The sequence below is a fragment of the Oryctolagus cuniculus genome, chromosome X (genome assembly GCF_051225735.1).
Source record: "Oryctolagus cuniculus isolate XC-2025 breed Fujian yellow rabbit chromosome X, ASM5122573v1, whole genome shotgun sequence".
Taxonomy (NCBI): Eukaryota; Metazoa; Chordata; class Mammalia; order Lagomorpha; family Leporidae; genus Oryctolagus; species Oryctolagus cuniculus.
The window spans coordinates 38,116,883-38,136,148 of NC_142888.1; the positions used below are offsets into that span (position 1 = coordinate 38,116,883).

A 19,266-nucleotide genomic window follows, 5' to 3' on the forward strand; every position below is an offset into this window, starting at 1 on the left:
CCAGAGCCAAGCCACACATGGAGGCACAGATTTTTCTTCCTCTCCTCCAAGATTATGCACTGAGCACAGTCTGTATAGACATAGAGTTAAGAAGCCCTGTTTGAGGCCCCTTTTCCTTAAGATAGACACTTTGTATCTATTCTTTCTCTCCCGGGGTAGATGAGACCCAGGACCCCCTACTTGGGAGAAGAGATACTAGTGTCATTTCCTGTAGAAACAGATGAGGCTTCGAGCCCCTTCCTGCTTGGTGTGGAGGGGTTTAGCACTATTCTCTTACCTAGGGTATAAAATACATGGTGCCGAGTGGTTAAGGACCAAGGATCCAGTCTGACACGTTGAGGCCCTGACTCCACCCAGAAAGAGAGGCTCAAGCACTCGCTCTAGAATAGCCCCTTTGCCCCATTTCTGTGATTGTTAAGGCTTCTTCATCATCTTTTTTGATATTTTATTTTCCTTTAGGGATCTTGCAAAGGGTCTGTGGCATTGTGATTTCCACGTCTGTCTTCAAATCACTTCTGGCAGGAAGAAAGAGGACAGATCTGAAACCTGCCTGCTTTCTAGCTGGTCACCATGATGAAATTTAGACACAGTGAGTTTCCTTTACCACCCCATTGCATCTTGTGCTTTTATCAGATATTCATAGTATTTCATAGCACCTTTTTTTTTAAAAAAAAAAAAGATTTATCTATTTGCAAGGCAGAGTTAGGGACAGGGAAAGAGGGGGTTGGGGGAGAGAGAGGGAGAGACCTTCAACCTGCTGGTTCACTCTTCAAATGGCTGCAATGGCCAGGGCTGGGCCAGGCTGAAGCCAGGAGCCTGGAATTCCATCCTTGTCTCCCACATGGGGTGCAGGGTCCCAGGTTCTTGGGCCATCCTCCGCTGCTTTCCCAGGTGCATTCGTAGGGAGCTGGATTGAAAACAGAGCAGCCAGGACTCAAACTGGCACCCATATGGGATGCTGGTGTTGTAGGTGCCAGTGTAACCCACTGTGCCACCACTCTGGACACCTTGCAGCAACTTTCAAAGATTGTTTAGTATGTTCTAGATCACTTAGTCTGGATGTTTTACCTATCGTATCATTGCTGTCCTCCTGACTTCCTTGTGACGTCATGCTCTCTTTATCCCCCATGCCCATTTTACAGATGAGGAAAGCAAGGTTAAATGACTGAGGCTAATAGTAGTAATTACTGTCACGCTGCCTGTAACCCTAACATGCCCTAGCACTTTTTTTTAAAGATTTGTGTATTTTACTTGAAAGTCAGAGTTACACACACACACACACACACACACACACACAGAGACAGAGGTCTTCCATCCGCAGGTGGCCGCAACGGCCAGAGCTGTGCCCATCCGAAGCCAGGAGCTTCCTCCAGGTCTCCCACATGGGTGTGGGGACCCAAGGACTTGGGCCATCTTCCACCTCTTTCCCGGGCCACAGCAGAGAGCTGGACAGGAAGTGGAACAGCCGGGTCTCCAACTGGCACCCACATGGGATGCTGGCGCTTCAGACCAGGGCATTAACCCGCTGCGCCACAGCGCTGGCCCCACCCTAGCACTTTTTAAAAGATTTATTTATTTATTTGAAGGGCGGAGTTACAGAGAAAGAGAGAGAGGCAAAGAGAGGTCTTCCATGTGTTGGTTTACTCCTCAGATGGCCACAACAGCCAGGTCTGGGCTGCATTGAAGCCAGAAGGCAGGAGTTTGTTCTGGGTCTTCCATATGGGTGCAGGGGCCCAAGCACTTGGACCATCTTCTGCTGCTTTCCCAGGTGCATTAGCAGGGAGCTGGATTGGAAGTGGAGCAGCTGGGAATCAAACAGCACCCATATGGGATGCTGGTATTGCAGGTGAAGGTCTAACCCACTATGCCACAATGCCAGCCCCCTAACATTTTATTTATAAGTTGCACCTTTACCTTGGTACTGTAAATTGTATCTATGGTTAAAAGTAGGGACTGGAGCCAAATAGGGTTTGAATCTCAGCAATCTGCTTTATAATTTATGGGGCCTCAGGCAAGTTGTTTAAGTCCATCCTCTTTACCTATAAAGCTGAGGTAGTCATAGTATCCACCTAATAGCAGTGTTGTGAGGATTTAACGAGTTAAAAGAGGTAAAAAAATACTTAGAAACCCTGTCTGACACATAATAAGTGCTCTGGAAGTATAAATATTGGCTTTAAAAAGTCAGACTTGGGGCTAGCGTTGTGGTATAACAGGTAAAGTTGCCACCTGTGATGCCGTCATCCCATATGAACACTGGTTTGAGTCCTGGCTGATCCACTTTTGATCCAGCTCCCTGCTGATGTGCCTGTGTAAAGCAGCAGAAGATGGACCAAGTGCTTGGGCCCCTGTCACCCATGTGGGAAACCCAGATGAAGCTTCTTGCTCCTGGCTTTGGCTTGAGTCTGTCCTGGCTGTGGCCACTTGTGGAGTGAACCAGTGGATGGAAGATATCTCTGTCTCTCCCTTTCTCTGAAACTCTGACTTTCAAATAAAATGAATGAGTCTTAAACAAAAGTCAGACTCTTCATTTCGATTTGGAATTGAGCCCCTCAGAGAAAGCTAATATTCTGCGATCAAACTGTTCTCTGACCCATCTTGAACTTTGGATTTTTCTTACCTGTAAAACAGACCAAGTGGACAAATGACTTTCTTTTTTTGCCTTCAGGACTCTTCCTCCTGTCCGCTTCATTCTTCAACTGGATACTTGTTGCTAATTTTTCAGATTTCAACTTTATACATCACTTCCTCAGGGAATCTCTCCTTGTCCACTTCCTTCCTGGGTTTCCAGTCTGTGTACCCCCAGGGTCCGAGGCTACTGACACAGCATGATTGGGTCTGTCTCCTCACCTACTTTGTATTCATCATTGTGTCCCAAGGGCCCAGCATGACCAGACAAGTTTTATTAATTTTCATGCTTACTGTGTGCCAGGCACTAGAGTATCTAAGTCAGTAGAGCTGACTTAATCCCCCCCTCCTTCTACCCTGATATTTACAGCCTAGGAGAAGACAAATGGGATACACATTCTTCCCTGTACAAAAGAAAGGTGAGGATCTGAGGGCAGAACTATTTCCATATTTCCCTGCCTTTATCCTACCATGGACCACATAGGAAATAATCTTATTTGGCTAGCACATTGGGTAGCCTGGGTGAGATTAGCACAACCTAGTGGTTCCAGATTCTGTATGAATGATGGCCCTGCCTATCAGGGGCTTGGTAAAAGCCAAATATTTTCTTTATACAATCATAAGAAATTTCATCAAGAGTCATACTATTTAATAGTAAAAGCAGATAATTACTTTTATAAGTAAAACAAGAAAAATGAACAAATTAATTATATTTACTCAGTAACATATGATGCTGGATGATCATATTGATGATGATAAAAAAGACAAACTGGTTAAAGTAGGATATATGAGGGTACTTCAAAACATTTCTAGAAAATGGAATTAAAAGATAAGTTTATTATGGTATAAAAATGTTGAAATTCAGGCATAGTTTTTTTCATAATATGCATTTTCCATGGCCCTTTGATAGATCCTTATACCCTGGGATTTCAAACTTAAAAAAAAAATCTATTTGAAAGCCAGAGTTACACAGAAGAGGCAGAGAGAGAGAGAGAGAGATCTTCCATCTGCTGGCCCACCCCCCCAAATGGCTGTAGTGGCTAGGGCTGAGCCAGGCCAAAGCCAGGAGCCAGGGGCTTCATCCAGGTCTCCCATGTGGGTACAGTAGCCCAAGGACTTGGGCCCTCTTTCACTGGTTTCTTAGGCGTGTTAGCAAGAAGCTGGATCAGAAGTGGCACAGCTGGGACTCAAACCTGCGCCCATATGGAATGCAGGTGCTGCAGGTGGCAGCTTCACCTTTTGTGCCACAGCGCTGACCCTGGATTTCAAACTTTTTGGACCTATTACAATAAACTTACATTTTAATTCCATTTTCCTACCATCATAAGCATGAATAAGAATTCTGGCAGTTTAAAAAATGAGGAAGTATTGTATGGAAAGAATATTAGAGGGAAAGGTCTTCAAGGTTTGTTAAGTGAGAAAAGCAAGTTGCTGACAGGACTGTACTATGTTACTTTTTATAGGAGAAGATGGGAAGAATTAAGAATATTTGGAAAAGAATATGTGATATGTTTATACATATTTATTTATTTATTAACGATTTTATTTATTTATTTGAGAGCTAGAATTACAGACAGTGAGAGGTAGAGACAGAGAGAAAGGTCTTCCATTGATTCACTCCCCAAATGGCCACAATGGCCAGAGCTGCGCCGATCCAAAGCCAGGAGCCAGGTGCCTCCTCTCAGTCTCCCACGTGGGTGCAGGGGCCCAAGCACTTGGGCCATCTTCTGCTGCTTTCCCAGGCCACAGCAGAGAGCTGGATTGGAAGAGGGGCAGCCAGGACTAGATAGCACTCATATGGTATGCCGGCGCCGCAGGCGGAGGATTAACCCACTGCACCACGGAGCCGGCCCCTATATATATTTTAAATGTAGTGACATTTTAAATTCAGTTTTTCTGCAAATATTTAATCATTTATTATTTTTTTTGAAAGGCAGAATGATACAGAGTAAGAGGTCTTCCATCCGCTGGTTCATTTCTCAAATGGCACAAGAGCCAGATCTGGGTCAAAAGTCTGGAGCCAGGAACCGTCTGGGTCTCCCACATGTGTGGCGAGGGCCAAAGTACTTGGGCCATCTTCATCCTTCAGAGCAAGGAGGAGCAAGGGGAATGTGGCTCTACAAGAGCACAATTATAATGCCAGACTGTGGAATATTAGCCAGACGGGGGGAGAGCATGGTGGATGATGAATAAGGAACTTAGCAGATGGTTCACGTTTCTAGGACGTTAGACAACTGATGATAGGAGAGGGGGTTCTGAGACTGCTTTCAGACTGTATTCAGAGGTGATGCCACCAGGTGTAGCCATAGGAATGGGTGGGTGATCTAGATAGAGTGTAGATCCTAAGATGTCAAGGAAGTGAGAAGCATAGGTTGTTGGAAACGTTGTCCAATGATCTCCAAAGTCATCCAGTTTGGTGATGGCCAGAGTTAGGTTGAAAGTAAACCTCTATAAAATACATCTTTTTTTTTTTTTTAAAAAAAGAAGAAAGTAAATCTTAGAGGGGCCAGTGCTGTGGCGTGGCAGGTAAAGCTACTGCCTGCAGTGCTGGCATCCCATATGGGCACCAGTTCGAGTCCCGGCTGCTCCACTTCCCATCCAGCTCTCTGCTGTGGCCTGGAAAAGCAGTAGAAGATGGCCCGAGTCCTTAGGCCCTTGCACCCACGTGGGAGACCTGGAAGAAACTCCTGGCTCCTGGCTTCGGATTGGCACAGCTCTGGCCATTGCAGACATTTGGAGTGTAAACCAGTGGATGGAGAACCTTGTTCTCTCTGCCTCTGCCTCTCTGTGACTCTGCCTTTTAAATAAATAAATAAATAAATCTTTTTTTTTAAGTAAACTTCTGAGCCAGTTGCTTGAATAAATGAGGAAAAGTGACTTATATATGTACAACAGGCATAGATGTGTGGCGGGGGCCTCAAAAGAGGAGGGTTTTACTAAAAATAATTTTCCCACTTTTTTTCCTTTCTTTTTCTTAAAAGATTTATTTACTTATTTGAAAGAGGGAAAGACAGAGGTAGAAAGAAAGATCTTCCATCTGTTGGTTCACTCCCCAAATGGCCACAACGGCCAGGGCTGGGCCAGGTTGAACCTAGGAGCCAGGAGCTTCATCTGGGTCTCCCACATGGGTGCAGGGGCCATCTTCTGCAGCTTTCCCAGGTGCATTAGCAGGGAGCTGGATTGAAAGTGGAGCAGCCAGCATGCGAACTGGCACCCATATAGGATGCCGGCACTGCAGACAGTGGCTTAACCCAGGATGCCACAGCGCTGATCCTTTTTTCCTACTTTTTAATGGGAGAGAAATAGTCTCAGTTGGAGAGTACCTCCTCTACCTGCTGGCCCCAAGCATGTTCCAGAGAAAAGAACAACTTTAGGGGCCAATGTTGGCATAGTGGGTAAAGATGCCACCTGTGGCACCGGCATCCCTTATGGGCACCAGTTCAAGTCCCGGCTACTCCATTTCTGAAGCAGCTCTCTGCTAATGCACCTGGGAAAGCAGTGGAAGATGGTCCAAGTTTTTGGGCTCCTACACCCACATGGACTATCTGGATGAGGCTCCTGGCTCCTGGCTTTGGCTTGGCCCAGTCTTGACTGTTGCAGTCATTTGGGGAGTGAACCAGCAGATGGAAGATCTTTCTGTCTGTGTCTTCTCCTTCTCTGTAACTCTGCGTTTCAAATAAATAAATAAGTCTTTTAAAAAAACTTCAAAAAACTTATTTATTTGAAAGACAGTGACAGAAGTCTCCCATCTGCTGATTCAGTCGCAAGCACTTGCAACAGCTAGGGCTGGGCCAAACTGAAGCTGGGAGCTGGGAACGCAGTCTGGGTCTCTGTGAGTGGCAGGGACCCAAGTACTTGAGCTATCACCTGCTGCCTCTAGGGTGTGCATTAGCAGGAATTGAAATCAGGAGCAGAGCCAAGACTTGAACCCAGACACTCAGATACAGAATGTGGGAGTCTACAACCACCTTTTGTGAGGCCTGCAAGTGAGGCTTTGTCTTTGGGAGAGCCAAGTCTCAAGGCAGTAGATTGGGGAATTGCTCTCAGGGGAGAGGTTGATAAAATAGGGGAGTGCTGGTCACCCAAGTGGGTGTTTTCTGAGGACCTGGTGGGATGTTTGATGTAGGGGCAGGGGGAGGAGTAGAAGGATGAAGTAAGTGCATTGGTGGGTGTACGGGGACAAGGGATGACGGGTGAATGAATGGAGAGAAATCTTTGGGTATTGATGTGAGAGTTAGTTGTTTCAGGCTCAGGGATGGCAAGTGTTGTTTTTTTTTTTTTTTTGCCAAGGGCCATTTGGATGTTTATAGCATCATTTATGGGCCATAAAAATTATCAGCTTAGGGGCTGGCGTTGTGGTGTGGCTGGTCAAGCTGAAGCCTTAGGTTCGTGCCTGGCTGCTCCACATCTGATCCAGCTCCCTGCTAATGGCCTGGCAAAGGCAGTGGAAGATGGCCCCAAGTGTTTAGGCCCCGGATAGCTACAGGAGTTGGGCCCCTGCACCCGTGTGGGAGACCGGGAAGAAGCTCCAGCCTCAATATCTGCCGAGCTACGGCTGTTGTGGCCATCTGGGAAGTGAACCAGCGGATGGAAGACCTCTCTCTGTCTCCCTGCCTCCGCCTCGTTCTAAGTTTGCCTTTCAAATAAATAAATAAATATTTTAAAGAATTATTAACTTAAAAATTAGCCTGCTTTAGATTTATTGAATTTCAGGTTCCACCTATAGTTGCCTTTGCAGGGCCAGGCCAAATGATTTCATAAGCCTTATGCAGCCTGCAGTCCAGATGTTCCATGCCCCTGGCTAGATGATGATGGTAGATGCAGATATTGATGCTGAAAGAGTTTTTTTTTAAGATTTATTTATTTATTTGAAAGACAGAGTTACAGAGAGAGAGAGAGAGAGAGAGGGAGGGAGGGAGGGAGGGGAGTCTTCCATCTGATAGTTCACTCCCCCAAATGACCATAACAGCTGGAGCTGGCCTGGTCCGAAGCCAGGAGCTAGGAGCCAGGAGCTCTTGAGTGTCCCTGTGGGTGCAGGGGCCCAAGGGTTTGGGTCATCTTCCACTGCTTTCCCAGATGTATTTAGCAGGGCACTAGATCAGAAGTAGAGCAACCAGTACTTGAATTGGTGCCCATATGGGATGCTAGCACTGCAGGTGATGGCTTTAACTGCTATGCCTTGGCACCAGCCCCACTGAGACAGGTTTCAAATAATTCTTCAAGGTCTTGTAGCTATGTAGTTGCTGAGCCAGAATTAGAATGTAGGTCTGCCAGCTACAAAGGGTAATAACTGTTTTCTTTGAGCGCAGTTGAAAAGCTGTTAAATGATGACTAACTGCACCCTTCCCTTCTTCCCCCTCCCTCCTTCCCCTTAGCTTCTTCCCTCTGAAATAGATGCTTTTCCCCTTTCTAACTAATATATTTTCTTTCCCATTTGCTGGTTCACACTTCAAATGTCTGCAACACCTGGGGTGTAGGCCAGGCTGAAACCAGAAGCCAGGAACTCAGTCTGGGTCTCCCATGTAGGTCACTTGAGCCACTTGAGCCATCATGTGCTGCCTCCCAGGGTGCCCATTAGCAGGAAGCTGGAATTGGGAGCAGAGGCAGAGCTTGAACCTAGGTACTCCAATATGGGATGCATCTTAACTGCTGTGTCAAATGCCTGTCCCACCAGTTTATTTTGTATGTATTATTTGTTTCCCCTTATTTGTTTATTTTTAAAAGAATTATTATTTATTTTATTTGAAAGAGTTAACATAGAGAAGAAGAGGGAGAGAGAGAGAGAGGTCTTCCATCCACTGGTTCACTCCCCAATTGGCCACTACGGCTGGAGCTGTGCCGATCCGAAGCCAGGAGCCAGGAGCTTCCTTCAGATCTCCCACGTGGGTGCAGGGAACCAAGGACTTGGGCCATCTTCTACTGCTTTCCCAGGCCACAGCAGAGAGCGGGATCGGAAGTGGAGCAGCTGGGACTCGAAGGGGCGCCCATATGGGATGCTGGCACTGCAGGCGGCAGCTTTACCCACTATGCCATAGCGCCGGCCCCTTCCTTATTATTTTAAATGTTATTTATTTTAAAAGAGTTAGAAATTGAGAGATTTTCCATTCTGCTGGTTCACTCCCCAAATGGCTGCAATTGCCAGGGCTGGGCCAGGATGATGCCAGGAGTCTCCATGTGGGTAGCAGGGCCCAAAGATTTGGGACATCTGCTGCCTTTCCCAGGTGAATTAACAGGGGTCTGGATCGGAATGGAACAGCTGGTCTTGAACAGGCACTCCTATGGGTTGCTGGCATCACAGGTGGTGGGTTAAACTGTTGCACCACAACACGAGCCTCTATGGTCCTTTCTTAGTATGTGTTACAGTGCTTAGCCACATTTCCAGCTTTCTGTTTTAATGCTTTATTTGTTTGAGAGAGAAAGGAAGCTTCCATTTTCTGGTATGCTTCCCAAAGCCTGCAATTGCTCCTCAGCTTTGACTGAAGCTAGGAACTGAGAATTCAATGAAGGTCTCTCACATGGGTGGCAGGAACTTGGTCACTTGAACTATCACCATTGCTTCCTAGGGTCTTCGTTAGCAGGAAGCTGGAGTCAGGTGCAGAGCTGGGAATTGAATCCAGTTACTCTGGTATGGGATGCAGGCATCCTAACTGGTGACCTAAACCTCTAGGGCAAACACCTGCCCCAGTTTTCTTTTAATAAATTTAATAGATTTTCTGCCTGCCACCATTTGTTTTCTTTAGCTTAAAATGGTTATTCTGATTTAATTTTTATTTTTACTAGGCATTTTACCAGAAAGGAAGTACAGGTAATAATCTTTGCACATCTGAAAATGTCTTTATTTCATCTTCACATAAGAGTAATCTATTTGCAAGGTAGAGGAACTTGGCGTGGAACACAGTTCCTTTTCTTGGAGTCTTATAATTGCTTTTCTTTTGTCTCAAGTGTGTAGAGTTACAGGTTTGAGAAGGCCGTCTGCCTCGTTCTTGTTTTTTAGAAATTCCTGCTTGGAAGCTTATAAGGTTTTTCTTTATTCTTGGAGTTCAGAAATTTCATCAGTTTGAGGAACCTTCATCTGTTATTTAATAAAAGTATTGCTTCTCACTTGGGGCCTTTTTTTTTTTTTTACAAATTCCTGTTATTTAGATATTAGTTCTCGTGGGTCCATTTTATATATATTTTTGAAAATTTTCTCTTAGTTTCCATTTCTTTTATTTTCATTTTATTTGAAAGGCAGAGAGACAAAGAGAGAGACAGTGACTGAAAGAGATCTTCCATCTACTGGCCCATTTCCCAAATGCTTGCAACAGCCAGGGCTGGGCCAGGCTGAAGCCAGGTGTTCTGGAACTCAATCTGGGTCTTCCACATGGGTGGGGGGGACCCAAGTACTTGAGTCATCACTGCTGCCTGCCTGGATCTGCTGTAGAAAGAAGCTGGATTGGGGGTGGAAGAGTTGGGACTTGAGGCACTCCCATGAGGATGCAGATATACTAAGAGGTGTCTTAACTGCTGTGTCAAATGCCTATCCCCATTCCTTTGAATTTTTGTTCTGTTTTCTTTTTTTGTGTGTGCTAAGTAAGCTCCTCTCTTTGTCTTCTAGCTTATTAATTTGATGGTTACATCTCTTCTGTTTTTCACTACATGTATTGCATTCTTATTTGCTATCAAGTTTGTGGAATCTTCTTTTTTCTCACATAATTCCCTTTAAGTATCTTCTTGAGTTTCCTGAAAGCTTTGCAGTAACATTTAAATTCTGTCTCCTACATTAACTTTGCTTCAGTGTGAACCGCTTGAGGTGATTGTGGAGCTGGTTCTCTGGTAATATCAAGCCGCTCACATACTTGTTTGTATATATCCTGATCTTCCAGGGCCGCCTCTCTCTCTCGGAATTCCTTTAGCTCCCTTTGAAGGTGGTGAGAATTAAAAAAAAAGCCATTCTTTCCAAAAAAACTTCTTACTGAAATTGGGAGAGGCCTCTTAAGTTCCTGGGCTTTACAAGGCGTAACTGGACACGCAGCTGCTTTCTCCTCCTGTGCTGGAGACACAACAATTTAGCTGAGTAGTCAAGTTCCTTTAGAGGCAATGGCTTTAGCATGGTCACCAGGAAGGGGCAGTTCTTTCCCCACACGCTGAGGGCATTTACCCAGGCCTAGGTGTTGGGACTCCGCTGAGCACTTTCTCGTGCTTCCAGTTCCCTTACGTCCGCCTGGGACTGCATTTACTGACTTGCCCCCAGTGGGAAGCTGGCAAGGAAAGAGGAGTCACAAGCACATATTCAGGTCACTCTTCATAGAACTGCCTTAAGAATTGTTGGAGTTTGCTCCAAACATAACTAGTACTTCTTCTCATACCAGTGTTTCCATCTGGTTCTCTGCCTTGTGTGGATCTAGACAGACATAGTGTCTGAGGTTTCCTAGGTTCTCAGAGTGGTCTGGCATTGATTTAGGTATCAATAAGTGTTGGGTAGGTAGATGATGGCTCTTTCCTTTCTTTTGCAGAAAATAAAAAGCCAGGTAAAGGTTCCAAAGGCTGCAAGAAGGTAAGTTGGCTGTGCCCTCAGATGAGGTGTGCCCACTGGGGGGTAAGGTCAGAGCACATCAGAGTCAGCATAACTGGCTTGCCCCCTCTCTGGGTGGCTGCAGCAGAGAATCAGCACCATTCACTAAGTTTCCTCCACAAGTCATATGCTGCTTTGGGTTTGACTTGCTTCGATTGGGATTATCATCATCCCCATTTAAAGATTTATTTATAATTTGAGAGAGAGCGAGCAAGCCCTAGTGTGTGGTGGTTCACTCCCTGAATGCCTGCAATGGCTGGGGTGGACCAGACCACAGCCAGGAGACTGGAACTCAATCTGGGACTCCCACTTCGGTGGCAGGATACACATGAGCAGGAAGCTAGAATCAAGTGGAGCCAGGACTTGATCCCAGGTATGAGATGCAGGCATTCCAAGTGACATCTTAACTGCTGTGCCAAATGCCCATCTATCCCCATTTTTTAGATGAAGGAACTAAATCTCAGTGAAAGTTTGGTTCCAAGTAACACAGCAGGGACTTGAGTCTGATTCCCAAGTGCCTACCTCTTATGAAGGCGGGGGTGGTGGTGAAAGCATCATCTTTGCCCTAGTTCCTGGGTGCCTTGGTCCTGTTGGGAAAGATGTGAACAAGGAAGCCTTGTGCTAAAGTGGTGAGAAGTAGGTATGGCCCAGAGAAGGCTTGGGTTCCTGGATGTTAGTATGAATAAAACTTCCCCAAATTTTTTTAAAAGGATTTATTTATTTATTTGAGAGGCAAAGTTACAGAGAGGCAGAGAGAGAGAAAGGTCTTCTATTCGCTGGTTCACTTCCCAGTCTGCAATGGCCAGAGCTGCGCTAATCTGAAGCCAGGATCTTCTTCTGGGTCTCCCATGTGGCTGCAGGGGCTCAAGGACCTGGGCCATCTTCTACTGCCTTCCCACGCCATAGCAGAGAGCTGGATCAGGAGTGGATCAGCTGGGACTCGAACCAGCAGCCACAAGGGATGCTGGCACTGCAGACCAGGGCTTTAACCTGCTGTGCCACAGCACTGGCCTCCTCCTCAACTTTTTTTTAAGGATTTTATTTATTTACTTGAAAGTCAGAGGTACAGGGGTGGGTGGAGTGAGAGAGCGAGAGATGACATCCACTGGTTAACTCCCCAAATAGCTGTCACTCCTGTGGCTGGGCCAGGCTGAAGCCAGGAGCCAGGAGCTTCTTCTAGGTCTCCCCTGTCGGGGCAGGGGTCTAAGGACTTGGGCCAGCCTCTGCCACTTTCCCAGGTGCATTATCAGGGAGCTGGACTCTAACCAGCACCCATATGGGATGCTGACACTGCAGGCGGCTGGCTTTACCTGCTGTGCCACAGTGCCAATCCCATGCTTCCCCAGCTTTAACCCATCCTCCAGAATCACCTGCAGTGCTGCTTAGAACATATAGCTGGCCCCATCCCAGAGTTTCTGATTCAGTAGATGTGGCATATCTCATAATGTGCATTTTTGACAAGTTCCCAGCTGCTGCTGCTCCCAGTTTGATGATGATTTGTTCAGACAGTTTTTCCACTGGCCTTGGGAAACTTTCCCAGCTACTTTTCTGCCTACCCCTATTACTTACCTGGAGTTCTTTAGTTAGTCTGTGACTGGCTGGGAGAAGGAGGATCTTCTAGCAGCCAGATGGGCAGATTTCTGGGAACAGAGCCCTTGTAGCCTACTCCTTACCTCTATTTCTTCCCCAGCAACTACACTGATCTGAATTGCTTTAGCCTCTGCCTCTCTGGGGGTGGGCTGATGTCCATAGGTTCATCAGCTCTGTTTTATTTCTTTTCTCTTGTGTGTCCACCAGCCTGCAAAGCGCAGTGGTAAGAAAGCAACCCACGAAGTGTCTTCTGCCTCCCAGTTTGTTCGCTCCAATGATCACGCCAGTCGTGAAGCTGAATTAAAGAAGAAAAGAGTAAGCTCTCTCTTCCTTGGAGGAGAGGGAGGGCCGGGCTTGAATGCCAGATCTCTGGAAGTGTTGGGTGGAAGGACAAAGGGTGGACTTGTTAGGGTTCTCGAGACTGTTTGTGGAAGGGAGAAGAGAAGGAGAGTACCTGGGTACTGGATGTAGTGTCGCCATTTGCTCCTCTGCCTCTCCCTGCCCAGACCATTGCTGTCTGCCTTATGCTTCCACTGTAGTGGAATTCTGAGCATTTAAGACCATGCTTTCCTTAAAGCCCTCCAACGGTCTTGCTCATCATCTCCCTCCTTCCTCTTTGACCTCTTTTACTGCTCTTTCCTCTTCTTGCTCTTTCAGTGAGAGTGCATCTCAGGACTTCAGCCTGTTTCCTCCTCTGCCTAGACTGCATTCTCTCTCTGCTTCACATAGCTTGTTTATTTTCTCTACCACTCTTTCCTTCCCATCCTCCCTCTTTCTTTGTCTCAGACCCTGTTTTCTGCTGTCATGCCTTCCCTATCCTTGAACCCCTGCACCTCACACCTCTAACATGTCATCCTGTTTCCTCTGAGTGACACCTGTCCTGCAGGCTGCGGACCCAGTCAGCTGCAGCCCTACTGTGTGTTCACTTGTTAGGTGGAAGAGATGAGGGAGAAGCAGCAGGCTGCCCGGGAGCAGGAGAGACGCAGACACAGGACCATGGAGAGCTACTGCCAGGACGTCCTGAAACGACAGGAGGAGTTTGAGCGCAAGGTAAGAGGGCAGCCCTTGCCCCTGCATAGGACTGCTGTGGCTTTACTCCTAAACAACTCTGGCTGCTGTTCTGTGACAGGGAAAGAGGAAAGGTGTGTTAGACTGTTTTCTGTTACTGTAACAGAACACTTGGGACTGGCTGATTTTTAGAGGAGCTTGAACCTAAAGACTGAAAATGGTGGTTGGGTCAGGGGTCTGGAGAGGTGTGACTAGGGGATGGGATGAAGAGAGAGGGAGTGAGTGTGAAGGGAAGATTGAGATACCCACAAGCATATGTGAGAAGATTTCATCTTCTAGGGCACCTTGCTGCCTTTCTGTATATTCTTGTCATATACTTGCCACCCCAGACTCCCTTTTCTAACATAACGTAGTTTGCCCCCGTCTCATGTCCTGCATAGGTTGTTTTTCTCACTTACACTTTCCTTTCACCCCTGTGCATGCTCAGCTTTGCAGCTGGTGCTCAATACGCACATAGGCAGATGTGCGCCATGTGGGTCTGTCCATTCTTTTTCCAGCTCCCAGCTTTGTTGGTTGGTCACAGAGTTACCTTGCAATGGGCTGAGACTCACGTGGCTTCCATGGTGTCTTGTGGTTTCCAAAGCCCTGCCCTCTCTTCTCCTCCCTTGGACCATTCTCCTTTTTCCCCCCCTCTGTTAGGAAGAAGTTTTGCAGGAATTAAATATGTTTCCTCAGCTGGATGATGAGGCTACGAGGAAGGCTTATTACAAGGAGTTCCGTAAGGTATTGTGATCCAGTTCTTTCTTTTTTTGATTTATTTATTTGGAAGAATTACATAGAGGATGTACGAGAGAGAGAATCATCTTTCCTTCTGCTGGTTACTCCCCAAATGGCCTCAACAACTGAGGCTGGGACAGGCCAAAGCCAGGAGTCAGGAGCTTCTTCTGGAACCTCCCGTGTGGGTGTAGGGACTGTAGGGACCCAGGCACTTGGACCATCTTCTGCTGCTTTCCCAGGCACATTAGCAGGCAGCTGGATTTGAAGTGGGGCAGCCGGTTCTTGAACTGGTGCCCATGTGGGATGCTGGCATCAGAGGTGGCAGCTTTACCTGCTATGGTACAATGCTGGCCCTGGGAATCGAGTTCTTAAGGTCCTTTGGGGAGGGCCACAATCAGTTCCCATTTCCTGTCTGTATTGGTTTGTTTTTGCCTGATATGGAAACCTTTTCTTTCACAGGCCTATGTGACTATACCCTCGTGTGCTTTCCTGCTTTTAATCCCCCTGTCTTCTGCACTACAGGTGGTGGAATATTCTGATGTGATTCTGGAAGTGCTGGATGCCAGAGACCCTTTGGGCTGCCGTTGTTTCCAAATGGAGGAGGCTGTCCTTCAGGCAGAAGGCAATAAGAAGCTGGTCCTGGTCTTGAACAAGATTGGTAGGTGTGCCAGAACTGGGTAAGGCAGGAAACGGATCAAGCCTTCTTGAAGGCTAACTTGAATCACACACTGCAACCCAGCAACTCAGTGGCACTCATAATAGTCATGCAAGATAGGAATTCTTGTTCTAGTTTTTCAAAGCCAGGAATGTTGTCTGAAGGTCCGCATGCCCATGTACACAGTGTGTAATACCAGGTGGGAGCAGAGTCAAGGGGCAAAGGCTGTCTGCCTTTTAGTTCCCTGTTCTTGACATTTTGAGCTTTTTCTGTGATTGCACAACCTTGGAGAGCTCTTCTCTCCCTAAGCTGGTTCCCAAAGATGGGCAGAAGGGCACATGTGTCCAGGAGGCACTCACAGGGTTCACTGACATCTGGGTCTTGTCCTACCTGGCCACCTGTATTCACTGAGGTATTGGACAAGTCATATCACTTCTGAGAACTCACATTTCTCAAGTGGTATAATGGGCCATCAGTGTCCTAATCTCACAGGATTTTTAAAAAAGATTTATTTGTTTATTTGAAAGAACAACAGAGAAAGAGGGAGAGACAGGTATCTTCCATCTGCTGGTTCACTCCCCAAATGCCCGCAACAGCTGCGGCTGGACTAGGCTGAAGTCAGGAGCTAGCAACTCTACCTGGGTCTCCCATGTGGGTGGCAAGGCCTCAAATACCTGGTCCATCTTCCACTGCCTTCCCAGATGCATTAATAGGAAGCTGGATCAGAAGTGGACCAGCCAGGAGTCAAACTGGCACTCCCAATATGGGATGCTTGTGTTGCAGGCAGTGGCTTAACCTGCTATGCCACAACACCAGCCCCAGCCAACCTCACAGTATTGTGAGAATTAATGATAAAGTGCTTGGTACACGCAAATTTACTTTGCAAATGGCAGTAATTCTTTTTAGGGTTATTCTTGACATTTGGCCCAACCTAGGGTGATCCAGGGAGATGATGGGAAACTGTCTTTCAGAGGCCTCTGGCACTCTGGGTACCCTGACGTGGAAAGAGGGTACGTGGGACCAAACAGTTAGTGGATTTTTCCCGATGTAACAGCATCCTCATTAGGGAGAGCCAACTGGTCCCATAGACCAGGCTGTGTTTTCTAATGCCAATCAGGACTGACAGGGCTCCTGGGGAGACTTGTTAACAGGAGGTAGGTCTAGCTTTAGGTATGTGTAGATGCTTTGGAGTGAGCTGGGGAGGTGTTGTGCTGCTTAACCTCTCTACCTGATCCAATTTTCCCGAGACCTGGTACCCAAGGACATTGTGGAGAAGTGGCTGGATTACCTTCGGAATGAGCTGCCAACTGTGGCTTTCAAGGCCAGCACTCAGCATCAGGTCAAAAACCTGGTAAGACTGGGGCTGATACATTAGCCTGCTTCATGGTAACTTGGGGTTATGGTTGAGGGTTCAAGACTTGGATGGTGACCTTGACTCCTTTAGTAATTGAATTTGGACTTCAACTTTGAGTTATATTCTGCTACTGGGTGATTAACTTTTTTTCTTATATCTTTGACAATTTTTTTCTTACTGGATGACTTATTATTTGTTTAAAAGATTTATTTGCAAGGCTGAGTGATGGGTCAGGGGAGAAGGAAGAGAGATCTTCTATTTGCTCGTTCACTTCCCAAATGTCTGCAACAGCTGGGACTGAGCCAGGCCAAAGCCAGGAGCCAGAAATTTCATCCAGGCTCCGCATGTGGTTGACAGAAACCCAAATACCTGGGCCATTGTCTGCTGCCTTCCCTGGAGCATTAGAAGGGAGCTGGATTGGAAGCAAAGTAGCTGGCATTCAAATATGTGATGTGGGTATCTGAAGCTGTGGCTTTACTTGCTGCACCACAATAATGCCTACCCCGGCGTTTCATTTCACTCCTTCCTATAGTGTCACTCTAGGAAAAACTTTGTTTTCAGCTATGAGGACCTTGCATACTGTTGATGGGAAATTTGGAAAATACAGTTTACTACTTATTAACTTCAAAACAAAAAATAAAGAAAAAAAACCTCAGGGCTGGTGCTGTGGCATAGTGGGTTAAGCCGCTGCCACCTGCAGTGCCAGCCTCCCATATTGGCTCCAGATCTAGTCTTGGCTGCTCCATTTCTTTTTTTTGTGTGTGTGTGTGTGTGTGTTTTTTTTGTATTTTTTTTTTTTATTTGACAGAGTTAGACAATGAGAGAGAGAGAGACAGAGAGAAAGGTCTTCCTTCTGTTCGATCACCCCCCGAATGGCCGCTACGGCCAGCGCACTGTGTCGATCCGAAGCCAGGAGCCAGTTGCTTCTCCTGGTCTCCCATGTGGGTGCAGGTGCCCAAGCACTTGGGCCATCCCTCACTGCCCTCCCGGGCCACAGCAGAGAGCTGGACTGGAAAAGGAGCAGCCGGGACTAGAACCCGGCGTCCATGTGGGATGCCAGCGCCGCAGGCGGAGGATTAACCAAGTGAGCCATGGCGCTGGCCCATGGCTGCTCCATTTCTGATCCAGCGCCCTGCTAGTGCACCTTAGAAAGCAGTGGAAGATGGCCCAAGTCCTTGGGGCCCTGCGACCATATAGGAGACCCAGATGAACCTCCTAGCTCCTGCTTTTGGCTTCGTCCAGCCCTGGCCATTGCGGCCATTTAGGGAGTGAACCTGCAGATGGAAGACCTCTCTTACTCTTGCTCTCTCACTCTCTTTCTCCTTCTCTCTGTATTTCTGCCTTTCAAGTAAACCTCCATTCCTTTTTCTCTTTAAAACAAATCACATTACTTCCTAATTATAACATTACTATAGAATATATTTTTGCTATAGAATATTAAAATATTACAGAAACTTCAAGGGAGAGAAATTGGGTGCTAGGGGACATTTTTTCTGCTTTGCACCAAATGTTAAACTTACTAAAAATTAGAAAAAATAAGATTAACTATAACTTAAATACCCTTTCCCCAATATTCCCTAATTCTGGTCTTCTTTATCCATACCCAGAAGTAACAACCACTGTTGCCTTGGTATGTGTTTTTTCTGTTTTGTACATGCATAGGTCTTATATAAAGAAGAAATACTATTTGTAGGTATTATATGAATTTACTTGAAAAAGTTCATGGAAATGACATTAAGAGATAAGTTTATTTTGGTGCAAAAACTTGTATTCTTGAAGATTTATTTATTTGAAAGGCGGAGTGATAGAAAGGGAGAGAGATCTTCCGTCTACCGCTTCACTCCCCAAATGGCTACAATGGCCAGGGATATTATTGGCTGAAGCCAGGATCCTGGAGCTCCATCTCAGTGTCCCATATGGGTGGCGGGGCCCCAAGTAATTGGGCATTCTGTCACTGCTTTCCCAGATGCATTAGCAGGGAGCTGGATAAGAATCAGAGCAGCTGGAACTTGAACCTTTAATCCAATGGAACTGGCACTTTGTTATAGGATGCCAGCTTAGCTCATTATGCCACAACACAAGTCCTGCAAAAAATTATTTAAAAAAATTTATTTATTTGAAAGGCAGAGTTACAGAGCAAGAGAGAGTGAGGGAGAGACAGATTTTTCATCTACTGGTTCATTCCCCAAATGGCTGTGATGGCTGGAGCTGAGCCAGTCTGAAGCCTGGAGCCAGGAACTTCTTCCAGGTATCCCACATGAGTGCAGGGACCTAAGCACTTGGGCCATCTTCCGCTGTTTTCCCAGACCGTTAGCAGGGAGCTGGATCAGAAGTGGAGCAGGCAAGACTTGAACCAGTGTCTATATGGAATGCCGGTACTGCAAGTCGCAGCTTTACCTGTTACACTGTAATGCTGGCCCCCTAAAACTTCTTGAAATACATAAATACAAGATGTGTGCATACTTTAAAAAGTTCATAAAAACTGTATTATTAAAAAAGATTGCTGGCCGGCGCTGCGGCTCAATAGGCTAATCCTCCACCTTGCGACGCCGGCACACTGGGTTCTTGTCCCGGTCAGGGCGCCGGATTCTGTCCCGGTTGCCCTTCTTCCAGACCAGCTCTCTGCTGTGGCCAGGGAGTGCAGTGGAGGATGGCCCAAGTGCTTGGGCCCTGCACCCCATGGGAGACCAGGAGAAACACCTG

The 19,266-nt window shown here is 46.6% G+C and overlaps 1 protein-coding gene across 2 annotated transcripts in view; it reads left to right on the top strand.

Moving 5' to 3' along the window:
- GNL3L (G protein nucleolar 3 like) overlaps positions 1–19,266 on the top strand; it is a 39,041-nt gene that overhangs the window by 2,213 nt on the left and 17,562 nt on the right. The window contains exons 2-8 of one of the 2 annotated variants that reach the window (XM_008272661.5): positions 460–589; positions 11,121–11,161; positions 12,977–13,084; positions 13,703–13,819; positions 14,477–14,560; positions 15,077–15,212; positions 16,457–16,560. In XM_008272661.5, coding sequence (XP_008270883.3) covers positions 571–589; positions 11,121–11,161; positions 12,977–13,084; positions 13,703–13,819; positions 14,477–14,560; positions 15,077–15,212; positions 16,457–16,560 — 609 coding nt within the window. In that variant the 5' untranslated portion in view covers positions 460–570. The remainder of the gene's footprint in view (positions 1–459; positions 590–11,120; positions 11,162–12,976; positions 13,085–13,702; positions 13,820–14,476; positions 14,561–15,076; positions 15,213–16,456; positions 16,561–19,266) is intronic. The other variant, XM_051827135.3, reaches the window with a different exon arrangement.